This window comes from Hibiscus syriacus, unplaced genomic scaffold (genome assembly GCF_006381635.1).
Source record: "Hibiscus syriacus cultivar Baekdansim isolate YM2019G1 unplaced genomic scaffold, ASM638163v2 tig00110462_pilon, whole genome shotgun sequence".
In the NCBI taxonomy this organism is placed as follows: Eukaryota; Viridiplantae; Streptophyta; class Magnoliopsida; order Malvales; family Malvaceae; genus Hibiscus; species Hibiscus syriacus.
In genome coordinates this window covers 1,468,165-1,492,416 of record NW_024062747.1, presented here as the reverse complement: position 1 = coordinate 1,492,416, position 24,252 = coordinate 1,468,165, and the positions used below count along the sequence as shown (strand labels likewise).

Sequence of the window (24,252 nt, the reverse complement as noted above, 5' to 3'; positions counted from 1 at the left end):
TATTTTACGTTTGGTTCTTAGACGCAATTCGAATCAGTGGCGTGGAGACTGCGGCTCAAAAGGTCACTGTGCGCTCTATGGTTTCTTCGGCTGGGGAATGGGAGTGGCATTTAGTTCGGCATGCTCTGTCGAATTCAGTATTGCTTGCAGTTGCTGCAGTGAAGTTGCCACTGCTCACAGGTGGCCCGGACAAGCCTGGATGGAGGTGGGACAAACATCGACGATTCTCAACTACGAGTGCTTATGTGCGATGAGCCAATTTTGAGAGCGAAGTGAAGTCACACTTGTGGGATGTAGTATCGAGGCATCGTGGATTGCCTCGAGTGAGAACGATATTATGGTTAATTTGGAGGTAGTGTCTTTTGACAAATGGGGATGGAGTTCAGATGCATATAATCAATGTCATGATGCTAGTTGTGACGGTTGTGGTACGGTTCTAGAGTTTGCGTCACATATATTTTCCGTGAGTGTGTGATCACTCGTGCAGCTTGGAGTGCGATTGTTCAACCGGATTTACTGAATGAGTTTGTTTAGATGGATTTGAGGGGTTGGATTCAATTGAATCTCCAGAAGCCAAGTTACTTTCCTAGTGAATTGTGAGGATTGGAATTTGCTCTTTGGTTTGATTATTTGGAGTCTTTGGATACAACACAACAAAATGGTGTTTGATCCGAAATTTCTGACAGTCCAAAGTGTAGTGCAAGGTGATCATAGGTTGCAGATGGAGGCGTTGTATGCTCTTGCGCTTCACAATGCTAGAACGGTAGGCTATTCGAGAGGCGTTGATCATAATATTAAATGGACGCCAACTCAGGTTGGGTGGTGTGAGCTTAACACTTATGGGACTAAAAGATCGTGTTCTGGGTTAATTGCGTGTTGTGAGACTCTTCGGGTGGTTGGATCACGGGGTTCACAAAGGTCATTGAGTGTTGTTCGGTTCTCGACGTAGAGCTCTGGGATGTGTATGAGGGATGGAGCGGAGGGCTGTCATTTTGGAGACTGGACACTTACAACAAGGAGCTTATGTCCCTACTTGAGCAAGACACGGCAATGGTGGTTGTTTCTCCCATGATTCCACATATCATTGAGCTGCTTGGACTAGATTGACGGCTACGCAGCCTTGCATGATGTTATTCCTCTAGGATACTACTTTATCTCTTTGTAATTCAAAATAAAAAGTGAATTTGATCTAATTTATTTTCACAAAGATTGTGTAAGTTAGAAATTCTAAAAAAAAAAAATTGCAAGACCTCATAGAATGATTAGCAAAAGTAAGCTTTAAATTCAAGGGAACGCATTAGCAATACACCTCCAAGATATCACATTTTAAAATAAATTAAACTACACTTCAAGCTTAAATCTTTTATACATTATTCATTAATAAAATTATTCTAATCTTCAAAAAGAAAACTCAAAATAAAAATTTTCCCTCTTCATTTAGCAACCAATTCAATTAGATTCGGGAAGTTTAGAATACATAAAACAAGCATTGATATTCCAAAGTAACTTCAAATTGACAAACCCCAAAATACTCAACAAATTCTCGACAGAATCTACTTTGCTTCATTAGGCTTGTGGCCCTCCCCAAACCAATAACCAAACCCTTTGCCTCTTTTACCCAGCCTAGACGCCATTAATCGGAATATTGCATTTTCTTTTTCCAAAACTTTTGCGATTCTTGATATAAATTAGTTATTTAATAAATTAAAATACTGATAGTTTAAAAAAATAATCTTCAATACACTCTTCTAACATTTACGTATTTCTGCAAAATTACATCCATCTGGATGTGAAAATGGCAACCGAAAAGAAAAAAAAAAAGAAAATTAGATTGGAAGATTTAGTGTAAAGTTGTTAGCTCCTTTAGTAATTGAGAGACAGCTCTCAAGCTTGTTGTTCAATATGGTGAATCGGGTTGGCGATGTACGTAGGGTTTCCATCACCGGCCATGATCACAACAATTTTGGGCTCCATTTCAAGTTGCATGGCAGCCACTTCTTGCTTGGCTGGCTTTTCTTCAGCTTCATCACCATGGGGATCGTGCGTCGACGATTCCTTGCATGAACAAGCTAGAATGACTAAAGCTATTGCAATGAGTCCTAGCATCGCCGCTATTCCACCGAACAGGTACGGAATGGGAGAGTTCCAGTTCCGGAACACGGCTCCGGTAGCAGCTGCCGTTGAGTTGCTTGCAGGCCTCATCTCTCTCTCTCTTGATGCTCAGAGGTTTATCTGTCTAGAATTTTGTTATCTTTCTTACTGGTTTTAATGGTGTAATGGGAGCTTTGAATTTATAGTAGCGGCCAATTGAGCTCCACAGTGCATGGATTAGGACGAGGAAAAAACCATATTGTTGCTTTTTCATTAAGGTGCCGAATTTGCCCCCATTTTTTCTAAAGAGGATTCTTTTTTGGGGTCCACTGAAATTATTAAGCCTCTATTTATGTTGAGAATAGCACAAGAGGGTAGATAGGTAAATTAACAAGGGTTGAAATTCATGTGACAAGAATGAAGCAACCAACTAAGAGAGAAAAAGAAAAGTGGGAAATGGTTGTGAATATGTGCTAATGGATGGAGAAACTACATCATGTTATTATATACGAGTATAGATTTGTTTATTAAATTCATTGAATAATTTCACTGATAAAAGATAATATTATTATTCTTAAAACAATTAAGATATATATATATATTTTATAAATAAACTAATTTTTTTTTAATAGATATTATCTTGAAATATTGGTACAATGATTAAATTTCATGATATAATTTTTTTTAAAGAGAAAACTTTTGGGATAATGTGAAAATAGGGCCCATTAAACGTGTCCTTAGGGCACACGTATTGCCTATTGTGCCCATCACCGGGAGATATGAAATTGTGAAGCAAGCTCTCTCCCTTCCTTTCTTCCCAGTTGAAAAATGAGAATCTAACGTAATAGATATGCTAAATGCTTCTCCTCCTTCACAAGAAACCACCTGCACATGACACCATCAAAACTTTATTCGTCCATGAAATGACACTCCAATGCCATAATGATGTTTTTATAGCAACTCCCTATTCCCAAACAATGGAAACAGGTAGGAGGAACCTTGCTGTACTCAAAATCTCTGATTCTCATACTTCCGGTTGTTTTCAAATCTATTGTTCATCATTGGTTGTTGTTCTTAATTCTATTATAATTTCATCTAAATTACTCTAAAATCATTTTTCTTTTTGCTTTCTACTTAGTTATTTAGGGTTGGAATTTTGTTGTGGTGATTCATCCCGCGGCAAACGTAAATGGACTCTATGATGAGCACAAGTCCATTTTAAAATTTAAAATTTTTATATTGATTTTCTATTTTATTAATAGTTTCCATTTTGAAATTCTATTTATATATTCATCGTAAAAAAATTATGTTATTAACATATACATGTGTCTACGTTAAAAAAATTATTTTTAGATCTGTCACTAGATTCATCCATATCCGTATTGCTTGACACAAAGATAAAGAAAGATCCATCATTGTCGGTATCTCCAAAACCAGGCATGGTTTTCATGGGAAATTAAAATTGTTGGCTATCACTTTCTTAAGCTACATAATATTACATTAAAATAATTATGATGGATTCTGAACTAATCTCAGAATATAGGGATAATTGTGATGAGTGGGGGGAAAAAAATAGAATTGGAGTGGGTGAATTGAGGGTTCAACTACAACGAACCAACGCATTCTCCTAGGGCCTACATTGCATTAGCTAAAGGGGGTAAAAATATATGGATAAACTACACTTTTCCATCGCTCTCTATTTGTTTCTGCTTTTGTCACTCAACTTTAAAATTTTTAAATTTAATTACTCAACCTTCGAATTATTATTATCTAAGTTACTTTATTTTTAAATAATTAACGTTGTTATGACAGAGTGTCTGTTTTTTAAAATTGGAAAAGATTCAAAAACTTTCTTCAAATTTTTTGAAAAAAAAATCGTGAAAACTTCTTAAAACTTAATTTTTCAAATTTCTTTAATTTTCAGACGTTGGAGCATATTCTTCTAAAATCCAACAATAAGGAGATAGAAAAAGAAAAGATAAGCTAATATCATGATTTCACGTTAATCAAACGGCAAAAGATTATAGACCATCTTCATTTTTTTAAGTTATGTGTTGTGTTTATCGAGTTTAAAGAAATTTTTAGAAAAATTAAATTGATAATGATAGGGGTTGATGAGACAAAATAGTCGGTGTCTTGAGTGACTAGAGAATACACCAGAAAACGATAATTCTGATGCCAACATGACTTAGAGGTAAAACTCTTGAAATTTTACGAAAAAAATATGAAATAAAAAAAGAATAAAAAATTAAGTGGACAACGTGTGACTTTCACATAAACAAAAAGTAGTCCATGTTAGTATATAAATTATCCACGTCATCATGTTATTTTTTTATTTAACACTATAGTGATCAAGATAAAAATAATTGAAAAAAATTAGTAATTAAACTAAAAATATAAAATAAAATAACCAAAACAAGAACATGAAAAAATTGAATGATAAAAAGATATAATTTACCTCCAAAATTTATTTATATCTTATGCATTCACAACGTATAAATGTTTTATTAACATTCAAACAATCTTATGATGTTAATTTAATAACCAAATAGATTGTTCTAAAATACGAATAATCTAATTTAATGATATATGATCAGCCTCAAAATTAGGACTAGACAGTGAGAGAAATTATACTATTTAATTTTAAACTTCATAATAATCTAGCATGAATTTAATCCCAATATTTAAAAGAATGTTGGGCAATCAAGAAGGATCACGTAAGAATGATGGAGACTGCAGAAATGAGAATGCTTCGATGGGCATGTGATAGGACTCTGTAGGACATGACACCAAATTCTGCAATTAGGATGTCCTTGGGGGTGGTGCATGTATCCGAAAAATTGAGGGAGGGAAGACTACGGTGGTTTGGGCACGTCTTTAGGCGACAACCGTCGGATGCGGTTAGGAGGGTAGAGTCGATTACAGTCGACGGTGCCAGAAGGAGAGGACGACCAAGGAGGAAGTGGATAGACTGCGTGAGATTTGATTTGAAGGATTTAGCCCTTAGTGAGGACATGACCTCTGATAGGAAAGTATGGAGACTTGAGATCAGGGTAGCCGAGTAGTGTAGGTCACAACCACATGGTGTAGCATATCTGTCTTCTTTTTATGCTTTTGTTGTATTTTCCATGAATTCTACTGTTTATACGTTTCTGTCATTGAAATTTATAAAGGCATAGAACTAGGATAGCAGAGTAGGGTTGCCTTAGTTTGGGTTTTAACCCATTTGACTTTATTCCTTCTAGTGGTTTGCTTTTGCTGACTTCTGTGTATTATTCTCTTCATGTTTCCTCTATTTAAATTTAATCGGGACTTACGTTTTTGTCTATTAAGCAGAGATTTTTACTCAGGAATTAATTGGAAGGGAAGCTGCTCTCAATTATGTATTTATTGACTTATCTACACATACATTGTATTTTATCTTTATTTTTACTTTTCTTATTGCCGGAGGTCTCCCACGGAAGCTGCCTCAACTAGGCGTTGGGGGTAGCCTACTGCCTCACCTCTCCCTAACCCCATTGCATATGGGAATAGGGTTTTGTTGTTGTTGTTGTTGTTTTGTCATTGCATATGATTAATAAATAATGTATATGGGTTCGTTGTGATCCATATACTGATGGGTTTGTAAAAACAAGATATAATGGGTCTTAGTCCACATGTTTTATTTGAATGGATCAATATCACTTTCTGATCCAACTATCCTTGTGCTAGTTTTTCCTACTTTCTTGATTACTAGTTTCGATTGTTGTTGATTTGGTGCTTTCGTCCACAGTGTCATCTTAACATGGTCTCATTCGTCGGTGTTTTTGCGGTCGTCTTTCATTTGTATCATCATCTTTCATCGTTTCTACTTGATGTCGATTTTGTAAGCTTTGTTGCAAATTTAAATGCGATTGTTGATTCTGCTTCTTTACTATTTCTTTTTGGAATTTATATTTTTGATCATCAATCCTCTGGATTCTTGTTGATGAGTCATGAAGCATTCATTTCTTGGCTTTGGAGCTATTGGAGGAGATCTCGCGAGATTATATTCGTTAGATGATCTCTCCTCTTACATATTCTCCAACAAACGAGTTAACACGCAACTTGATATTACAATTTTTTTTTTGCTTTGGAAGCAACAAGTCCTCCTGATTATTGTGTAATGCCAAAAACTCATCAATTCTTAATAGTACCAAAATACTTTGAAGTGGTATCAAAAGATATAATTGCTTACTTTGTAGCAATTTTAGGAAAAGTATATTGTTATTCCAAATCCATTACAAACCAAAACTACACAACAAACCAATCTGTTGTTATGAATAGAAAAGTAAAGCATCAATCTCCCATTATTATAGGTCAACACAATAATATATTCAAAGTTAGAGGAAAATAAAAAAATAGGACCGTTTGAAGCAAATGGTTGTAACATCCTCAATATCGGGTTAGTGACTAAATTGTAAAAAAATCAGAATTTGGTGATTAAATTTGAATAGTTTAATAGTTCAATTTTTTATGTGGAGATTTCCTAAAAGTTGTTAGTAATTATTAAAGAAATTAAAGGGTAAAATGATCATTTGGCATAGAAATGAATAAGATAATGATATATATGAGGATAAGGTTGAGAGATTTCTCCAAATATCTCTTCACTCTTCATTCTTCACTCTTCATTCTTCATTCTTCATTCTTCATTCTTCATTCTTCATTCTTCATCTTCTTCTCTTCTCCAACATGCCCAAGCTAGAGCAAAGGTGAATTTTCTATTTTGTTGATTATTTTTTAATTTTAAGAGTGGGTTTTGATCATTAGATGATAACTAAGCTTAAGGAAAGCTTAAGTTATCTTAAAATCAAAAGACGAAGAAGTTATGAAAGATTAAAGAAAATGGGTTTTTAAGTGAATTTTTGGAAAATAGTTGATAAGTTGAATTTAAAACTAAATTTGACTTGTCATAGGTGTGAATAAGAAGTTATAAGTGTTAAATCAAAGTTTGGATAACATGGAAAATTTGGTATGATTCTTAGCCTTAAGAATTTAGATGAAATATGGAAGATTATAAGGTGTTGGAATGATAGGAATTTATTATAGATGAATTTAGTAGCATAATAAGGATTTTATACATGAAAATTTGGGTGAAGTGTTGATGATTTTCGGATGAAATAGTCTATTCTGGGCAGGTGCATCGATGCACTATAAGTGTGTACCGATGCACTAAGACAATTTTTGAATGTGCATCAATGCATTAAGAGGTGCATCGATGCATGGAAATTTCAAAGTTATTTTGGGTACCAATGCATATAGAGTGCATCGATACACTCTTTAAGGAAAAGTGAATTTATGGTTTATCAAATTAGCCCAAGTTATTAATACCAAGTTATAAGGTTTAGGCTTCTGAAAATCATCTCGAAATTTATGTTATGTAGATATTGAGCCTAAACAAGTTCCGGAACAATCAAAGAATTAGGATCGAATCAAAGCAAGGCTAAGGTGAGTACAATTTTAATTGTACTTATATTATTGAACGAACATTGTCTTGCGATGAGCCAATGATGGAGTTACTATGGTAATAAGTGACTCCTAAAATGTTATTTGATTTGTGATTCTTATATGTGCATGAATACATAAAATGGATATAGGTTATTATATATGTTACATGATTATATGCATATGTGATATATGCTATGAGACATGACCAATGTGAAATGAGATAAGCTATGTGACTATATGAAAATGTTACATGATCTACATGCTTACATGAATATGCAATATGTATTACATGTTATATGAAATGACATAGATGGTTACACATACATGTGGTATGTGACAGAACAGAAAGAACAAGTGATATGAAATGTATAAATGATAATTGTAACATCCTCAATACCGGGTTAGTGATTAAAGTGTAAGATTTTAAAATTTCAGTGATCAAATTAAATAAATTGAAAAGTGAAGGAATTAATTAAAAGATGTTGGTGTAGGATGAATTAATAAGTGAATGAGAATTAAAAGGGTAAAAGGGTCATTGAGCAAAGGTAATAATTAAATATTAGATATTGGGTATTATAATACCCAAGGGAAAGAAACAAGAGTTTCCAGATAACTCTTGATTATTCTTTCTTCTTCATTTTCTTCTTCAACGTGAAGCACCCAAATCTAAGGTAAGTTTGATTTCTTTTGGTTAATCCTTCAAATTAAAGTATGGGTTTGATTTATGAAGCTTTAGGAAAGATTATGGAGATGAAAAATATTATAGAAACTCAAAGATTGGTGAGTTATGAAGGGTTAAAGATAAGAAGTGGATAAGTGAAATCTTGAATAAGGATGTATAAATGGATTTAGAAGTTAAATTTGACTTGTCATGAGTGGAAGTAAATGATATGAAGTGTTAGAACTAGATTTAGAACATGTTAAAATTTGAGTAAGATTCTTGAATTCGGTATTAATGATTTGATTTGTAAGGTTAAGAGGTATTAAATGGGTATTAATCAGTTTAAGTAGGTGTATAAGAGTTAGAAATATTAAAGGAGGAGAAAGATGAAGAGTTGAGATGAAAAGAGTGAATTTCGTGCTTGCAATGGGATTTCTGGGTTGTGTGCATCGATGCACTCTCAAATAAACAAACATAGAATGCAATTAATGCATCGATGCATAAGGAGTGCATCGATGCATCCCCTTAAAATGTAAACATCGAATGTCATTTATGCATCGATGCACAGATAGTGCATCGATGCACCGATAGGGAATGCATCTATACACTGTATAGTGCATCGATGCATACCTTCATTAAAAGATGAAAATAACTTTTCTTTTAGCCTAAGAAATGATAGTTTAGAATATATTAATTAGTATACTAATAAGTATCAACGAATTACTATATAGATACAGAGCTTATTCAAGTTCACGAATAATTGCCCAGTAAGATCGATCGAGGGAAAAAACAAGGAAATATAGGTGAGTGCATATTTATAGTATGATTATAGAAATATACTCAATTCTAGACTTGTGATAAGTCTAGATTTTATATCTTGATACATGATCATATTTGTATTATGAGACATGACATGAATTCATATAAAATGCATTATGTGACATGAATGTGCAGGAAAAGTTATATGAGCTATGTGAAAAGGTAAGAATTTACATGTCTACGTGATATAAACTACGTGAAATGTAAAAGCTCATGTTATGTAGATGAGAACTATAGGTATAGTTGGTATGCCAAGGGTAGAGGGTCTACGCGGTCATTCGTGACAAAATTCTATGCGATCCTTCGGGATCTATATATATTCTTTGGAACATGTATGAAGTCTTGGGAGACACATACTTGATCCCTAGTATATGTATATGATTCTTAAGGAATTCTATGTGGTCCTTATGGACATTATTATATGGCAATACGGTGCAATTCTACGCGGCACTTCGGTGCATTTATACGAGCTGTGGTGACAGCATAGTGCACAACCTCACAATACTCGCATACCTTAGGAAAGAACGTACCGTTTAGTTGGACTCCTGAATGTCAAGAAAGTTTTGAAGTTTTAAAAGAAATTTTGACAGAAGCTCCTGTTTTAGTTCAACCTGAAACTAGCAAGAATTTAATAGTGTTCAGTGATGTTCCTATAATGGGTTAGGGTGTGTGTTAATGCAAGAAGGGAAAGTGGTAGCGTATGCATCGAGACAGTTGAAACCACATGAAAAGAATTACCCCACCCATGATTTAGAAATGGTTGTTGTAGTGTTCGCTTTCAAGATTTGGCGTCATTATCTGTATGGAGAACGATATTATTTGTATACAGATCATAAGAGCTTGAAACACCTGATGACTCAGAAAGAACTTATGTTAGGATTTTCGGAAGCTTGAAACGATAACCGGAATGATTTGTAAAGAGGGGTCGGAACGGTTTTGTATTTAGGGAGTAAGGAGATTGAAAGATAGAGAATTGCACAGCGATTTATAGTGGTTCGACTTTCTCAATCAAAGTCTACGTCCACTACCTTAGCTCCTCACCAAGGATTTTCCAACAAATTCACTAATTTGTTCTTTCTTTTGAGGATAAAGAGTAACATTACAAACTCCCTAGTTTTTCCGGGCTAAACTAGAACCTTTCCCTAGCTTTTACACGGGATTAGCTAGAACCTTTCCCCTTTACAATATGATAAAAGATGTAAACAAGAAAACCTCTCTAAGGTAGGTGTTTACAAGATTGAGCTCACAAGAACAAAATATTTACAAGAGAAATATGAAATAAGAATGAAAAACTCTTCTCTTGTGTTTGATTGCTTGGATAGTTGTTCACTTACTTCTTCAAGTGTCTTTAGCTTGTATTTATAGCTTGGAATGTGTTTGAAGTCATATCTAGCCGTTGGGGATGTTTTGGAGCCGTTTGGGAATGATTTTTCGGCAAAAATAGGCTACCCAGAATGGGGGGAATCGGTACCCCTTCATAGGGAATCGATACCCCTTCATAAATATTCAAATATTATGACCGTTGGGCTGATGAACAGTGAGGGAATCGGTACCCCCTTGGGGGAAATCGGTTCCCCTTTTACATACTGGAATTTTTGAGCTTCAGGATACTGTTCAAACAGTGATTTACTGTTCCAAATCTTTTAAAGATCATTTTTAATCCAAATCTTTTAAAGATCATTTTTAATCCTTACTCAAAGTGTAAAATTAAGTTTTTAATCTTAAAACAATTTCAAAATAATTTTACAAAGTATTTCGAACCATTTTAAAGCAAAAAATTCCAGATTGCTCAGAGGGAACCGATTCCCCCCCAAGGGGGTACCGATTCCCCCTGAATGGTTTGGCTCCGAGAATTCCAGTATGCTCGGAGGGAACCGATTCCCCCTTGTATAACGGTCGAAATATTTGAATTTTACACTTAGGGAACCGATTCCCCATAGGGGGTACCGATTCCCCCACGCTCTAAGTTGTTTTATTAATTATTTTCACACTAAAATGGCTATATTATTTTCTCTAATCATCCCCAACGTTCAGAAGTGATTCAAGGTGTATTTAAGCAAGCTTAAAAGCCATTGATCAAGTACAAAAAAACATCAATCAATTAGAATCAAGAGAGAATCAAAGAGAAAGCATCAAACCTCAAGTTCGAGCATTTCAAGCCTATTTTTCATTCAATATTCATTTTGCTTTCAAGAACACTTATTGTGCTCAATTGTATTTATTCTTGAGTGTTCTTTCTTTGTTCTATAATTGTGCAAACATATTTTCCTTGTGAGGTTTTTCTTGTAAGTTTGCAAATTTGTATTTCTCTTTGAGAAAAGAGTGTTCTCAAGAATTGGGGTATATATTCTTGAGGGAGTTTGTAAAGTTACTCTTTATCCTCAAAAGAAAGAACAAATTAGTGAATTTGTTGGAAAATCCTTGGTGAGGAGCTAAGGTAGTGGACGTAGACTTTGATTGAGAAAGTCGAACCACTATAAATCGCTGTGCAATTCTCTATCTTTCAATCTCCTTACTCCCTAAATACAAAACCGTTCCGACCCCTCTTTGCAAATCGTTCCGGTTATCGTTTCGAGCTTCCGAAAATCCTAACAACTTAATTTGAGGCAAAGGAGATGGGTTGAATTCTTAAAATATTATGACGTGATAATTGATTATCACCCCGGGAAGGCTAACGTGGTAGTTGATGCCTTGAGCAGGAAAACATTTGCAGCCTTATGAACTATGGACGCAAGATTATCTTTAACTGGAGACGGTGGTCTATGTGTGGAACTAAAGTTTAAACCGGAATGGTTGGAACGAATTGGAGAATTACAAAGTAAAGATGAAATGTGTTTGAAAAGAATAGAGCAAGTAAAGAATAAAGAGATTAAGGATTTTGAGGTTAAGTCGGATGAGAATTTGTTTTATAAAGGAAAAATTGTGATACCGGACAATGAGGATTTGAAGAAAGAAATATTGACAGAGGCTCATTGTAGTCCATTGACGATGCATCCGGTTGGAACCAAGATGTACATGGATTTGAAGGATAGGTATTGGTGGTCAGGAATGAAAAGAGGTATCACTGAATTTGTGACATGATTGAATGAATAGATGATATGTTCATATATATATGAAATGCATTATTTTTATTGTATTTTTGATATGGCTCACTAAATCATAGACTTAGCGTGTGATTATTTCACGCGTAGGTTTCGAGAAGAGAAAGATTGATAAAAGTTATTCAAGACAGGTCAGTTCATCCTTTCCAAAGATCATATTAGAAAATAAATGTATATTATGTATGTTGTAATAAGGAGAGTAGTTGGCATATAAATAAAGGATTCAATCCGATATATTCTAATCGATTTTGAAAAGTTATACGATTGAGTTTTGTAATGTTTTAAATGCGTATATGTAATTGATAAATTTTATACGGATGAAAGCTTAGATTTTTATGAGTTTTATGACGTTTTACGAAAGTTACTGTATGTAACATCCTCAATATCTGGTTAATGATCAAATTGTAAAGTTTTAGAAATTGGTGACTATAGTAGAACCATGGATTAGTTCAATGATTTATTTGGAAATAAATCATAAAAGTTGTTAGTAATTATAAGATGAATTAAAGGGCAAAAGTGTCATTTGACAAGGAAGATTTTTATTTCACGTGGGAAGAGAGAAAAGATTCCATAGTTCTCTTTTCTTCTCTTATTCCTTCTTCATACGTGAAGGCTTGACTCAAAGGTGAGTTTCTTTGTTTGTTGATTAATTATTAATTTTAAGGTTGAGTTATGATCATTAGATGATAATTAAGCTTAAGGAAAGCTTAATTTGTTTTAAAACAACAAGATGAAAGATATAGAATAGATTAAAGAAAATGAGTTTTTAGATGAATTTCTGAAAAAGAGTTAAAAAGTGAAATTTGAGAAGGAATTTGACTTGTCATCACTAAGAATAAGAGATATATGAAGTTAGAAAGGATTAATAACAAAGTTGAAAGTTTAGTAAGATTCTTAAATTTTAAGAATCATGATGAGATATGGAAGATAAAGATGGTTTACATGGATATAAGTTGGTTTAAGTAATGATAGTTGAATTTAATGACATAATAGGGGCTTAAAATAGAAGGATTGAATGAAGAATTGATGATTTTTCGGGCTTAAAATGCAAATTCTGGGCAAGGTGTATCGATTCACATTCAATGTGCATCGATGCACTCTTTAAAGAAGAAACATCGAATGCAATTAGTGCATCGATGCATCCCCTTAAAATGAAAACATCGTAGGTGATTTGTGTATCGATGCATGGGTAGTGCATCGATGCACATGTTAAAGAATGCATCGATGCACATGTTAAAGAATGCATCGATGCACTGTAGAATGCATCGATGCACTTCAAGGGGAAATTGAAATAGACATTTCTTTCGGTCTAAGAAATGATAGATTAGAATATATCAATTGGATATTGATATGTATCAATGTATGATTGTATAGATATCGAGCACGAATAAGTTTCGGAACGATTATCAAGTTAAGATTCGATCGAAAGCAAAGTTCGGATAGCTCGTCAGAGTAAGATGCGCAAGAAAAAGAAAGAGCTTGGGAGTGTTATTGGTGATCAGGTGAGTACATGATAGTAAGTATATGTTGTGTTAGGGAATTTAGACTTGCGATGAGTCTAATTACGATATTAGATTACATGAGTACAAAGATACAAGCATGTTGCATAGGATGTTTATGAGTAGATGAATATTAGGTCCTCAGCTTAATCTTTTTCTCTCGGGGTTTTGTTTGTTTCGCAAGAAATTTTTTAGGGCGTTTTTTCTTTCACCCTATGGCTTGGCTTCTTGCTTTTTTTTCTTCTTCTAGCCGTTTCTCAAGAAACATCTGATGAAGGTAACGCCTTTTTATTCTTCTCTTCCCTTTCCTCATACTTTGCTGTAGACTTCTTTCGATCGTCTTTTTGGGATTTCTTTTCGTTTTTGTTTCTCATTCATTTTAATGTTACAAACCTGATGAACAGGAACTGTTAGCCAAGTATAATCAAACTTGTTTTAGGAAAATATTTTTACTGTAATTAAGTTCTTTTTTTTATATATATATACTTTGCTTGAGGGGATTTTAGTAGGTCTGAAGCTTTAAATTGGGGAATGAGTGAGAATAGAATGGAGGGTGGCCTCGGCAAAAGTGTTTGAATAATGCAATGAAAAAAAAATTCATATAAGGCAGTCGAACAATTATTTGCTTAAGTAGGGTGACAGTGACTATTATAGGTCTCCAGTAAACGATCTATGGAACACTTGACGGAACACTTGACGACCAATAAGATCAATGTAACAAACACCTTGATTCAAGAAATAATTTGATATAATCCTATGAGATTTTTTTTTCCAATGCAATACATGGGCGAGGAAGCCGGTTGGCCTGGGTATATATATATATATATATATATATATATGTATATATATGTGGTGTACATGTCAGCTAATGAGAAGGTAACTGATAACTCTCGGGAGAAGAAAAGTACATAAGGATACTCAATTATTTCACTACGGGCCATACATTTCTCTGTGTACAACGTGGAATCCAGCTTTCATGCTGGATTTAAGGAATTGTTGTTCTCCCCTCACTTTGTACTTAAAATTAATATGAGATAAATTAAAATTAAAATTAAATAAATAAAAAATTGACAAATTATTTTAAAAAATTAAAAGTTAAATTGAATCAAACCACATACAGTTATACACCCATACCTATAAAATAACATCCCTCTCTCTAAAGACCATCACTCCTCAAAAACTGCAATTTCCTTTAAAATTAAATATCCAATACATATTTCTTTTATAAAAAAAATCCACACCATATAAAAAAAAACTTCCCACTCTCTTTTAACAACTACCACTTCTCAAAAGCTACCTTTAATTCTTTTAAAAATATTCTTCTATTAAAAAGAAATTATATTTAAAAAACATCCACAACTCATTTATTTTAAAAACTAAAAGAAAAGTATGCAAATTTTTTTTTTCAATTAAACAAATATAATCTTACCCATGCTAATAAATTTAGTTTTATATTGAAAAAATTCACGAACCAACTTACCTCAGTGATGAAAAGAATAATTGTTGCTTTTAGAGATAATGAGTTTGAGTACCAACGACTGTAAGGATAATTAAACGTTCATTTTTAAATAGTTAAAAATATTTAGAACACATATTATTTTATAATCACCTTAGCTTAATAAAAAAGTATATTGAAATAATAAGGACTTCTAATTAATTTATTTTAAAAAATGTTGTATGTTTACAAAATTAAACTACTCAAAATTTTAGAAAAGATATATAAAGAAATGGGACTTGAATTATCATTTTCCCTATTAATTTCCTTTTCCTAAAATATAGGATTTAAATTATTATTTAAATTTTCAATTAATAAAAATATAACACATGTCATATTATTATCGAATTAATTTCGGGTAAAATAAAAAAATACTTATCCGATTGGATCCAAATTGAATTTCAAACTCCCATCATCTTTATCCGGTCTAAAATAGTCTGGATTGAATAATCCGGCCCGAGGAGTCCCGAAACCCTAAATTTGCCGAACTCTTATCTCTCGCAACTATATAAATGTCCCCAACCCTACTTCTAAACCTAAAGCAGCAGGTATTTGAAATTCCCGCCCCATAACATATTATTTTTCTCAATCTTCATTATTTCAGTAGCATCTCTCTATGATCCTCAGTTCTCTTCATAAAACAATAGCTCCAGAGTGTACGAAAAGATGCAATATCAAAGGTGCTTCTGGACACGCAGATTCCAGAAGTAGGATTTGTTTGTATCTTTTTCCTATGGATTATTGCGTTTTCTCGGAAGTTCCACAGTTTTTGTTTTAAAAATCTCTATTTTTTTGTTATTTTGCTCGATGATGATTGATATTTGCTTTAACCACACTGAAAATTGAGATCTCGGAGGTTAGGCTCTTTGGTTTAACACAAAGTTGCTATGCTTCTCGTTTTTGATTTTCGCTTAATGATTCTGTTTTCTAGGGGCTTGTGGATAATGTCCTCTTCTTTTAGATTATGGAAGAAAGCTGTTGTCAAGCGCCGGAAGTACTGGCTGTTTTATTTGTGTTAAATTTCAGAGGCAAAATGCTTGCTTTCTTGGTCTCAGATGTGGAAAACCTTGGCCTTGTTCTGAGAGCAATTAATTATTCAATTTTCCATTTTATATCATATGAAATACCTTTCCCTATGTTTGAAAGAAATTGATTTGGAATTTGTCATTTATGTTTCTTGTTTATTTCAACCACGATGAAGAATTGTCGGATTTTCTACTTGAATATCTCATTCTTTCAAAGTTGATAAAGATTGAGAATTTTAAAATGGATTATAATTGGGAAATGATGACAGCTTAATTGCTGGATAGTATCTGAGCAAAGCTTTGACGAATTATCTTTTGCACGTCAGTCTGATCCCACACAAATTCTAAAACTTATGTTCAAACTTCGTAAGTACTTGTATGAAATAAATCACCGCCAGACTTTGACGATTGAAAAACTATGAAAGGGTAAGCATAGTAGAACAAATGACTGCCAGTCCAACGCTTTTAAGGATGGAAGGCTTTCCAAAATGTCGTATTTGAAAAGTTACATAAATGTATAAAATTTAAAAAAAAAATAGTAAAAAAATGTTTATAAAATTTAAAATAAATTTGTTTTAATAATTTTCTAATTGAGTTTATATTTGATTAATAGAAGATATTAAATCGTGTCAATATTATATTAGATGTTATAGGACTATAGGTTATATAATAAATTTTATGTTGGAAAAATCATAATCCCTAAACTCGACAAGCACCAATAGAAGACCGAATCACCAAACCAAGATGCAGCAACTAGATAAGGAACGCTACACACGACAGCTTTATGAAATGTGATCATCTCCCCCCTCTCACCCTCCTACTTTATTAATTAATTTTCTTCTGTGTATCCTTCGTGCTTCCTTTTCTTTCTTCAACTCCCCACCTCTGTTTGCGTCAATTATCCTCTATTTCCATTACAAACATCAACAGAAATTGTTACCCAATTCTTCCCATCCGACCATAAATACCACTTTCTTGTGATGTCGAGTGCGTACTCCTTAGGTGTTCGCGTTGGTCATAAAAGTGCTGCACCTATCTTGGTTCAGACACAGTGAAATTTGGCATGAGTTGTACCCAAGAGTTTATTTCTATCCCTTCAGACGTTGGAGAGGGTTTGGGAAGGAATGATTTACACTTTTGCTTCATCTTTACATCAACTAGTGCGGTTATCATGTGATTCAAGTCAGCAGCCCTGCTTGTTTTCCTCCAGAATTCCGAGCAGCCATTCCTGTCAATGGGAGGTTTCAACATATTGCATTATCATGTAATGCAACGTTAAATCACAGAATAATTTGGATTGAAAATGAAGCAGAGAAGGTTTTGGTTTAATACATGTATTATCATGATAATACCATGTATTATCATGCCCTGCTTTATATGTATATATATATATATATATATTACGAAAATGTTCAATTTAGTATTGACCGTAAATAGCATTTGTTACAAGAACGTTCGAAATGCATGAAGGATAATCAAAAGCAGAAAAACAAGGCCGAGAAACTCCTAAAGCAAACTGGGCATGAGTGTGAGCCACAATATTAACCGAGCGGCGGATAGTGTGGACACTAACATGGCGATGATCCCAGGGCAAAACACATGCTTCAATAAGATAAAAGCCAAGAGAGGACAAGTCAGACTCTGTAGAGAGCAACTGATGAACTACATTTGCTGCATCATTTTCTAGACGAACATGCAACCAATCCAATTCTAGGGCCAACCGAAGTCCACGAGTGATTGTCGCAGCCTCCATGTTACAAGGATCACAAGGGCTATCGATCAGGACTGCATGAGCAGCAACAACCAGCTAATGATGATCACAGGCGACAATACCAATAGCTTAAATTGTTGGTTTTCCACAGATTATGAGGGAGACCAAATCCGAGCCGATAACCTTTTCCACCAGAATGTATAAATACTGGAGAGATTACAGAATGGAGAAAGAACACAAAGATGCATTGCAAAAATGTGTCAGTTTGGATATACATCGTGCCATGTATACCAACTGATGAAACGATCGATAACAACGAAACCAAAACAGAGGCTGCCGGACTCGAAACCTGAGACGGAATCCAGCACTAGAGGGACTAACTGAGATGATTACGTTTAGAAACTACACATTCAATGGAAGATGTTATATATATTTATTTAAAAACCGATCATTTTTTTCTTTCAATTGACCAAAATGCAATTAAGTGTATAGTACAAGGGTTGTTTACCGAACAATGATGGCCACAGTCTATATCTATCTAGTTTCCCCACTCTCCTCTCCTATGAATATGATAGCTGGTCAACAATTTTTTTGTTTATCTTCTTTTCAATAAAATTCAAGAGAAATTATTTTCAATTATAATAATATGGAACCTGTAAAATATATAAACTCCAATACTATTTATAAATACTACATTTTTGAAAAAAAGGTAATACAATTTAAAATATTTAAATATCGGGTAAAATACACTAAAAATCATTGAACTATGTTTAAATTAAATTAACAGTGTAGTTACTAAATTTTCAAAGTTTAGAACTCCAATAGCAGCTGCAGAACAACGACTAAAAAAGGGAGCAGTACAGGTTGTTCAAAGTTGAAACGTTTCTGTTGATGTTGGAAACCGGGATTCACTTCCCCTTCAAATTCACATTTACTATGAAATTTGTTCTCTGCTCCGAATCTTCTTTCCAGTTTCCATGTGCTTTCTTTTTTCCTTTTTCTCTCTCCAACTTCCCAACTTTGTTCTTGTTTCATTATAAAACATCGATCAACTCTGTTGCCCAAATTCTCTCATCCGATCCAACCATAGATGTCATTTTTTTGCGGTGTCGAGTACGTGCTCTTGTTTGGCTGTTCGCGTTGGGCATGGAAGCGCTGCACCCACGTCGGTTCAGACGACAGTGAAACCTGGCCATCAGCTATCCCGGACGAGTTCGAGCCTGTCCCCAGACTCTGTCGTTTAATCCTAGCTGTCTACGAAACTGATCTCAGAAACCCCCAATGCCCTCCTGACGGCGGCTACCGAGTCAACACAGACTGGGTCTTGAAACACGCTGACTATGAACAAACCCAGGGTCGTTCTCCGCCGTACCTTATCTACGCCGACCATGACCGGAAGGAGATCGTGATGGCAATCAGGGGACTCAACTTGGTCAAAGACAGTGACTATAAATTGCTCTTGGATAATAGGTTGGGGATGCAGATGTTTGATGGGGGATATGTTCATCACGGGCTGTTGAAATCGGCGGTTTGGTTGTTGAACGAGGAGAGTGAGACGTTGAAGAGGGTTTGGGAAGAGACTGGGAGGGAATATCAGTTGATTCTTGCCGGACATTCGTTGGGATCGGGTGTGGCGGCGTTGATGGCGGTGGTGATGGTTAATCACAGGGATCGATTGGGTGGGATTCCCCGGAATAAGATTCGGTGCTATGCGTTGGCGCCAGCGAGGTGCATGTCACTTAACTTGGCTGTCAAGTATGCTGATGTTATTCACTCCATTGTCTTGCAGGTGTGATTCTCTCTTTTTTCTCAATGTTTTTGGCCTGCATTTACACGTTTACTTATTTATTTGTAATATATGCGTAAGACTTCATTTAATTCGGAAAAAAAATAAAATTTTAAATTTGACTCGACACTAAAATATTTTATTCGTAATTTTGATAAACTCAAACTCAAAGAAATTTAAAATAATAATAAACCTATAAAATAAGATTCATATATTAATTTTTAATTTTGAATTAAGTATCACAGTTCTGCATAATATAGTTATTTTATTCAAAAAAAAAGTTAATTCGCAGTCACTTTCATTTTATTTTAATTAAGACGTGGTCACTGAAATGCTGAAATGCTTATTAACATGATACGTTATCTTAATTTTGAATTAAGTATCACAATTCTGCATAATATAGTTATTTTATTCAAAAAAAGTTAATTCGCAGTCACTTTTGTTACGAATTAACTTTTTTGAATCGAGTGATCATACGTTTAAAAAAATGAAACAAAAGTGATCAATTATGTAGTTTACCCTAAAAAAATATATAAAGAAATATATATTTCTTGTATATGGTTATAGAAAACAATTTAAATTGAAATCATTTAGTATCCATAACATTATAAATATTTACATTAAATTTAAATAGAAATTTGAACAATTCAACTCAAATTTCATAAGCTCGATCCGGCTCGACTCGAAAACAGTTCAAATAAAATTTAAGTTATAAAATAAGACTCATCAACTCGATTAATTCAAAAAAAAAATTATTTGAATCGATTCGATCGAATATTCATTTCAAATAATTGTTTCAGGATGATTTCTTGCCTAGGACAGCCACACCCTTGGAAGATATCTTCAAGTCTATATTCTGGTAAAATTTTCTCTCATTTGCTTTTGCATCTTCTTATTTACCATTCTCAAAGAGCCTTATTGTTTCTGCTATTATTTGATGCTTTGTACAGCTTGCCATGCTTGATATTTCTTGTTTGCTTGAGGGATACCTTCATACCAGAAGGTAGGAAACTTAGAGATCCGAGACGACTTTATGCTCCCGGAAGAATGTATCACATCGTCGAGAGAAAATTTTGCAGGTACCAACATTTTCAAGACTCTGATGCTTCTTCATCTTTACGTCAACTAATGCATTCTGTGTATAACCAATATTGTTAACAATTTTATCTTAGATTATGGTGAGTTTGTTTTGTCTATTTATTTGATATTAAGTTATTATGTGATTCGAGTCCTTAGATGTGGGAGGTTTCCTCCAGAAGTCCGAACTGCCATTCCTGTCGACGGGCGGTTTGAACATATTGTGTTATCTTGTAACGCAACATCTGATCATGGAATAATTTGGATCGAAAGGGAATCGGAGAAGGCTTTGGGGGTGAGTGCTCTTCCTTTTCAGTTGGTATATAAGCTTCCTTGTTGTACCTTGGATTATCAGCAATATAGCTTAATTGCTGGTTCCTACACAGATTATGAGGGAGAACAAATACCAGACCATGACTGTTCCCCCGAAAATTCAGAAACTGGAGAGGTTGCAGACCATTGAGAAAGAACACAAAGATGCATTGCAAAAAGCCGTCAGTTTGAATATCCCTCATGCTGTACCCGCAGATGGTGAACTGGTCGAGATTGAGGAAACAGAAACAGAGGCTGCTGGACCCGACAATGGAGATAGGCCGAAAGCTAAACCGGAGTCAAGTTCTAGACGGACAAACTGGGATGAGTTGGTTGAGAAGCTTTTCAAGAGGAGTGAGTCAGGGAAACTACTACTAAACAAGGAATCACATACCCATTAATTCTCTATTTTTTTTCCAGTTTCCTCAAATTAATTTATTCTTTCAAACATTATGATTATTTGAAACTGCACATATTCAATTAATATGATTTTTTTTATATATTTTAAAAACCAATGCTTTTTTGAAAATAATTTTGGATTAAACAGTTTCATGTAACAAGTTCTGATTACAAATCGAAAAATCCAAACCAACATTGTCTATATTTTATTTTTGGAATCGAAGAGTGATAAAATGGTAAAAAAAGGAGCATTACATCTGGGCTTGCAAGCTCTCGAATCATCAAGGCAGCTTTGAGCGGTGCTTTATCAATCAGAATCCTCATAAACTTCTCCATCGGATAGCTCATCGAATGATCTTATGTCAAGCTGATAGCGTAGGATGCCTCCGATACCACCGAACCCTCTGCAAAACTGTGATCCTTCTTGGGATTTGTTCGTGATGAATTCGAGAGAGCAACCAAAGCGCTTATACTCGTTGGCAAACCATTCGAATAACGGCATTTTTCCTGAACTTCCAACTCCGCAGAGGTCTCGGGATCACGGAAGTTGCTCTGATCAGCCTCCTGCTCCTTACTCAGATGTTTTATGATAATTTCACCCGTTGTACTATGTTTTAGCACGTACCTATTGATCTCTAGATTTTCCCATACAGTCAGGATTTCTACAGCACCCATTTCCAGAGCCTTCAATGTATCATCTTCGCCGAACACATACTTTCCAGTATCCTGGCTTATTTCCTCAAAAAGTATTTTCCAATTAAACGCTTTTCTTGTATGAACTTTACATTCGACAGGATTTCAGCAGAGAGCTCAATAGCTTGATTAAAACCGTTTTCACCCCCATACGACACATCAACAATATTCAAAATCTTGGCTTGCAAACGAGGATCAAACATGTCGGACTGGCTCAATTCAGTCTTGAAGTCAGCTGAACCAGCCAGTATCAGCCAGAAACATTAGGCTGACTGGTTGCAGGATTAATAAAGAACTGAGTGGCCAGTTCTGCAGTTTTCCTCACATAGTTGTGCCACTTCTCCATTCTCAGACGAGCGAAACGCAGAGCGGACTGTCCTCCTCTTCCATGCTTCTTCGGTAGATCGACGGTGAATTTATGAAGCACCTCTCTCGTGTTCCCACTTAGTGTATCGAATAATGTGCCATTACCATCCATGACTATAAACCCAAACTTGTCATCAGACTCTAAAAGCTCATTCAAAGCTCCAGTATGAAACTTGTTATCACAAAGGTACAAGGAAACATTTATCGGTTTGAAAGGCTCGAAATCAATTGTCACCTTCTTTTCCTTGCCATCTTCAGTAACAATCGTCCCGGTATATAACACCAGCCCGTTGGGGGGCACCTTGTTATAGAGCTTCAACCTCTGTTGAGCAGAAGTTATGGCAGCCAACACAGATTGACGATTGACCCTACTTTTGATGTTCGATGCAGTTCCAAATTCATCACCTAACATCTTTGTGACACGGGATATCTGATCACGAGGAGGCATTATAAGAGATATCATGCTGGCACCATTTCCCCTGGCAGATTCCAGTGCCTTAATTAGCTTTTTTATTTTCCACATCTCAATGTTCTTGTCAGTTCCATGACCGTCCGCCATTTAGTGTCGCGAAGAAGAAGAAGATAATAAACTGTAAAGAATACATACAGCAAAGACATAGATTAAGCTACGAGGTAGAAAAGGAATTATGAATCTTTAACTTAGAGGATCACAATGTAAGAGCACAAAATCTAAAAAGTATAAAAAAAAAGCAAGTGGATAGGCAAAGAAACAAGAGGAACCAGCGGTAAGCTTTAGTAAATTAAGAGATCATTTACTCAATAATCCAAAGTCCGCGTTAAGTTGGTTATATCCAATCTAACAACACTCCCTCAACTATATTTTACAAATATCAATCCGCATAAGAGTGCAAAGAACGACAGATCAGCTGGATTCTTTTATCTTTTAGTTATGAACTAACTAAATCTTATCGTAATTTATTACTATGATTTAGAAGATCCTTAGGTGAAGTTGATATACTTTCTTGCAAATCATCGAAAACGGATCGAAAGGAAGAGAAGGCAATGAAAAACGAAGATTTAGAAGCAGAATAGCATATACCTTATCACTGATCGGCTGCCGAAGAAGCGAAAGTTAAGAGACGGCGGCGGGCGGTGGGTTGATTGCGAGGGTTTTCCAGAAGCTTGTTAACGGCTACCGCTCCAGCAGCACTTCTAGCTGTTTTCTTTTTGTCTGACAGCAATCCGACACCCGAAGCCAGCCCTTTTCTTTACAAATGTATATATTTGTTTAATCCTTTTTCTTTTACGGTTATATGTACGCTAGTTTGTTTCTGGAAATAAACAACTAATAATTGATTTTTTATACTAATGTATGCATTTTATGAACATACATTTGGTGGATGTGATTAGTACTTGAAAGGAAAAAAAAATGTTAAAAGAGTATTTAATAATCGTATTATAGAACTGAGTTCAAACAATTACATCTACAATGTGTGTATTGTTAATGACTAAAAAAGGTTTTAAACAAAAGTTTGATGATCAAAATGTTAAACATTGTAAAAATTCAGAGTCTAGTTATATAATTTATCCTATAAAATTTGTAAAGAAATATTCAATATATAAACCTTAAAAAATGATAGTATTCGATCCTTAAAAGACATTATTTTAAAAATTATATTAAAGAATGAAAACATAAAAATAATTTTATAATTTTCCCATTAAGTTAACACTCAAATTAACAAATAACATCAACTTAGTCAAACTCTTAATATATAATATACATTATATAA

General features: G+C 34.4%; 1 protein-coding gene, 1 non-coding gene and 1 pseudogene across 2 annotated transcripts; 2 read left to right on the top strand and 1 right to left on the bottom strand.

Annotated features, from left to right (window-relative positions):
* The first annotated feature begins 16,408 nt into the window (after positions 1-16,408).
* LOC120127189 lies at positions 16,409-16,495 on the top strand. Its single transcript, XR_005516522.1, has one exon. It is a non-coding gene; the product is annotated as a small nucleolar RNA Z122 (small nucleolar RNA).
* Positions 16,496-17,021: 526 nt separating this feature from the next.
* Positions 17,022-21,457, top strand: LOC120127035. Its single transcript, XM_039145048.1, has 6 exons — positions 17,022-17,064; positions 18,922-19,657; positions 20,455-20,513; positions 20,605-20,733; positions 20,891-21,026; positions 21,118-21,457. The coding sequence occupies exons 2-6, from the start codon at positions 18,959-18,961 to the stop codon at positions 21,442-21,444; spliced, it is 1,350 nt and encodes a 449-aa protein (XP_039000979.1). The 5' UTR covers positions 17,022-17,064; positions 18,922-18,958; the 3' UTR covers positions 21,445-21,457.
* Positions 21,458-21,629: 172 nt separating this feature from the next.
* On the bottom strand, positions 21,630-23,785 carry LOC120127036 (annotated as a pseudogene).
* Positions 23,786-24,252: the final 467 nt, after the last annotated feature.

What these genes read in the sequence shown, in the direction of transcription:
- LOC120127035 (XM_039145048.1), top strand. Translation starts at nt 18,959, where the DNA reads ATGTCATTTTTTTGCGGTGTCGAGTACGTGCTCTTGTTTGGCTGTTCG. An exon ending in TTCACTCCATTGTCTTGCAG is followed by an intron (nt 19,658 to 20,454) that starts GTGTGATTCTCT and finishes TAATTGTTTCAG; the next exon opens with GATGATTTCTTGCCTAGGAC. An exon ending in GTCGAGAGAAAATTTTGCAG is followed by an intron (nt 20,734 to 20,890) that starts GTACCAACATTT and finishes TCGAGTCCTTAG; the next exon opens with ATGTGGGAGGTTTCCTCCAG.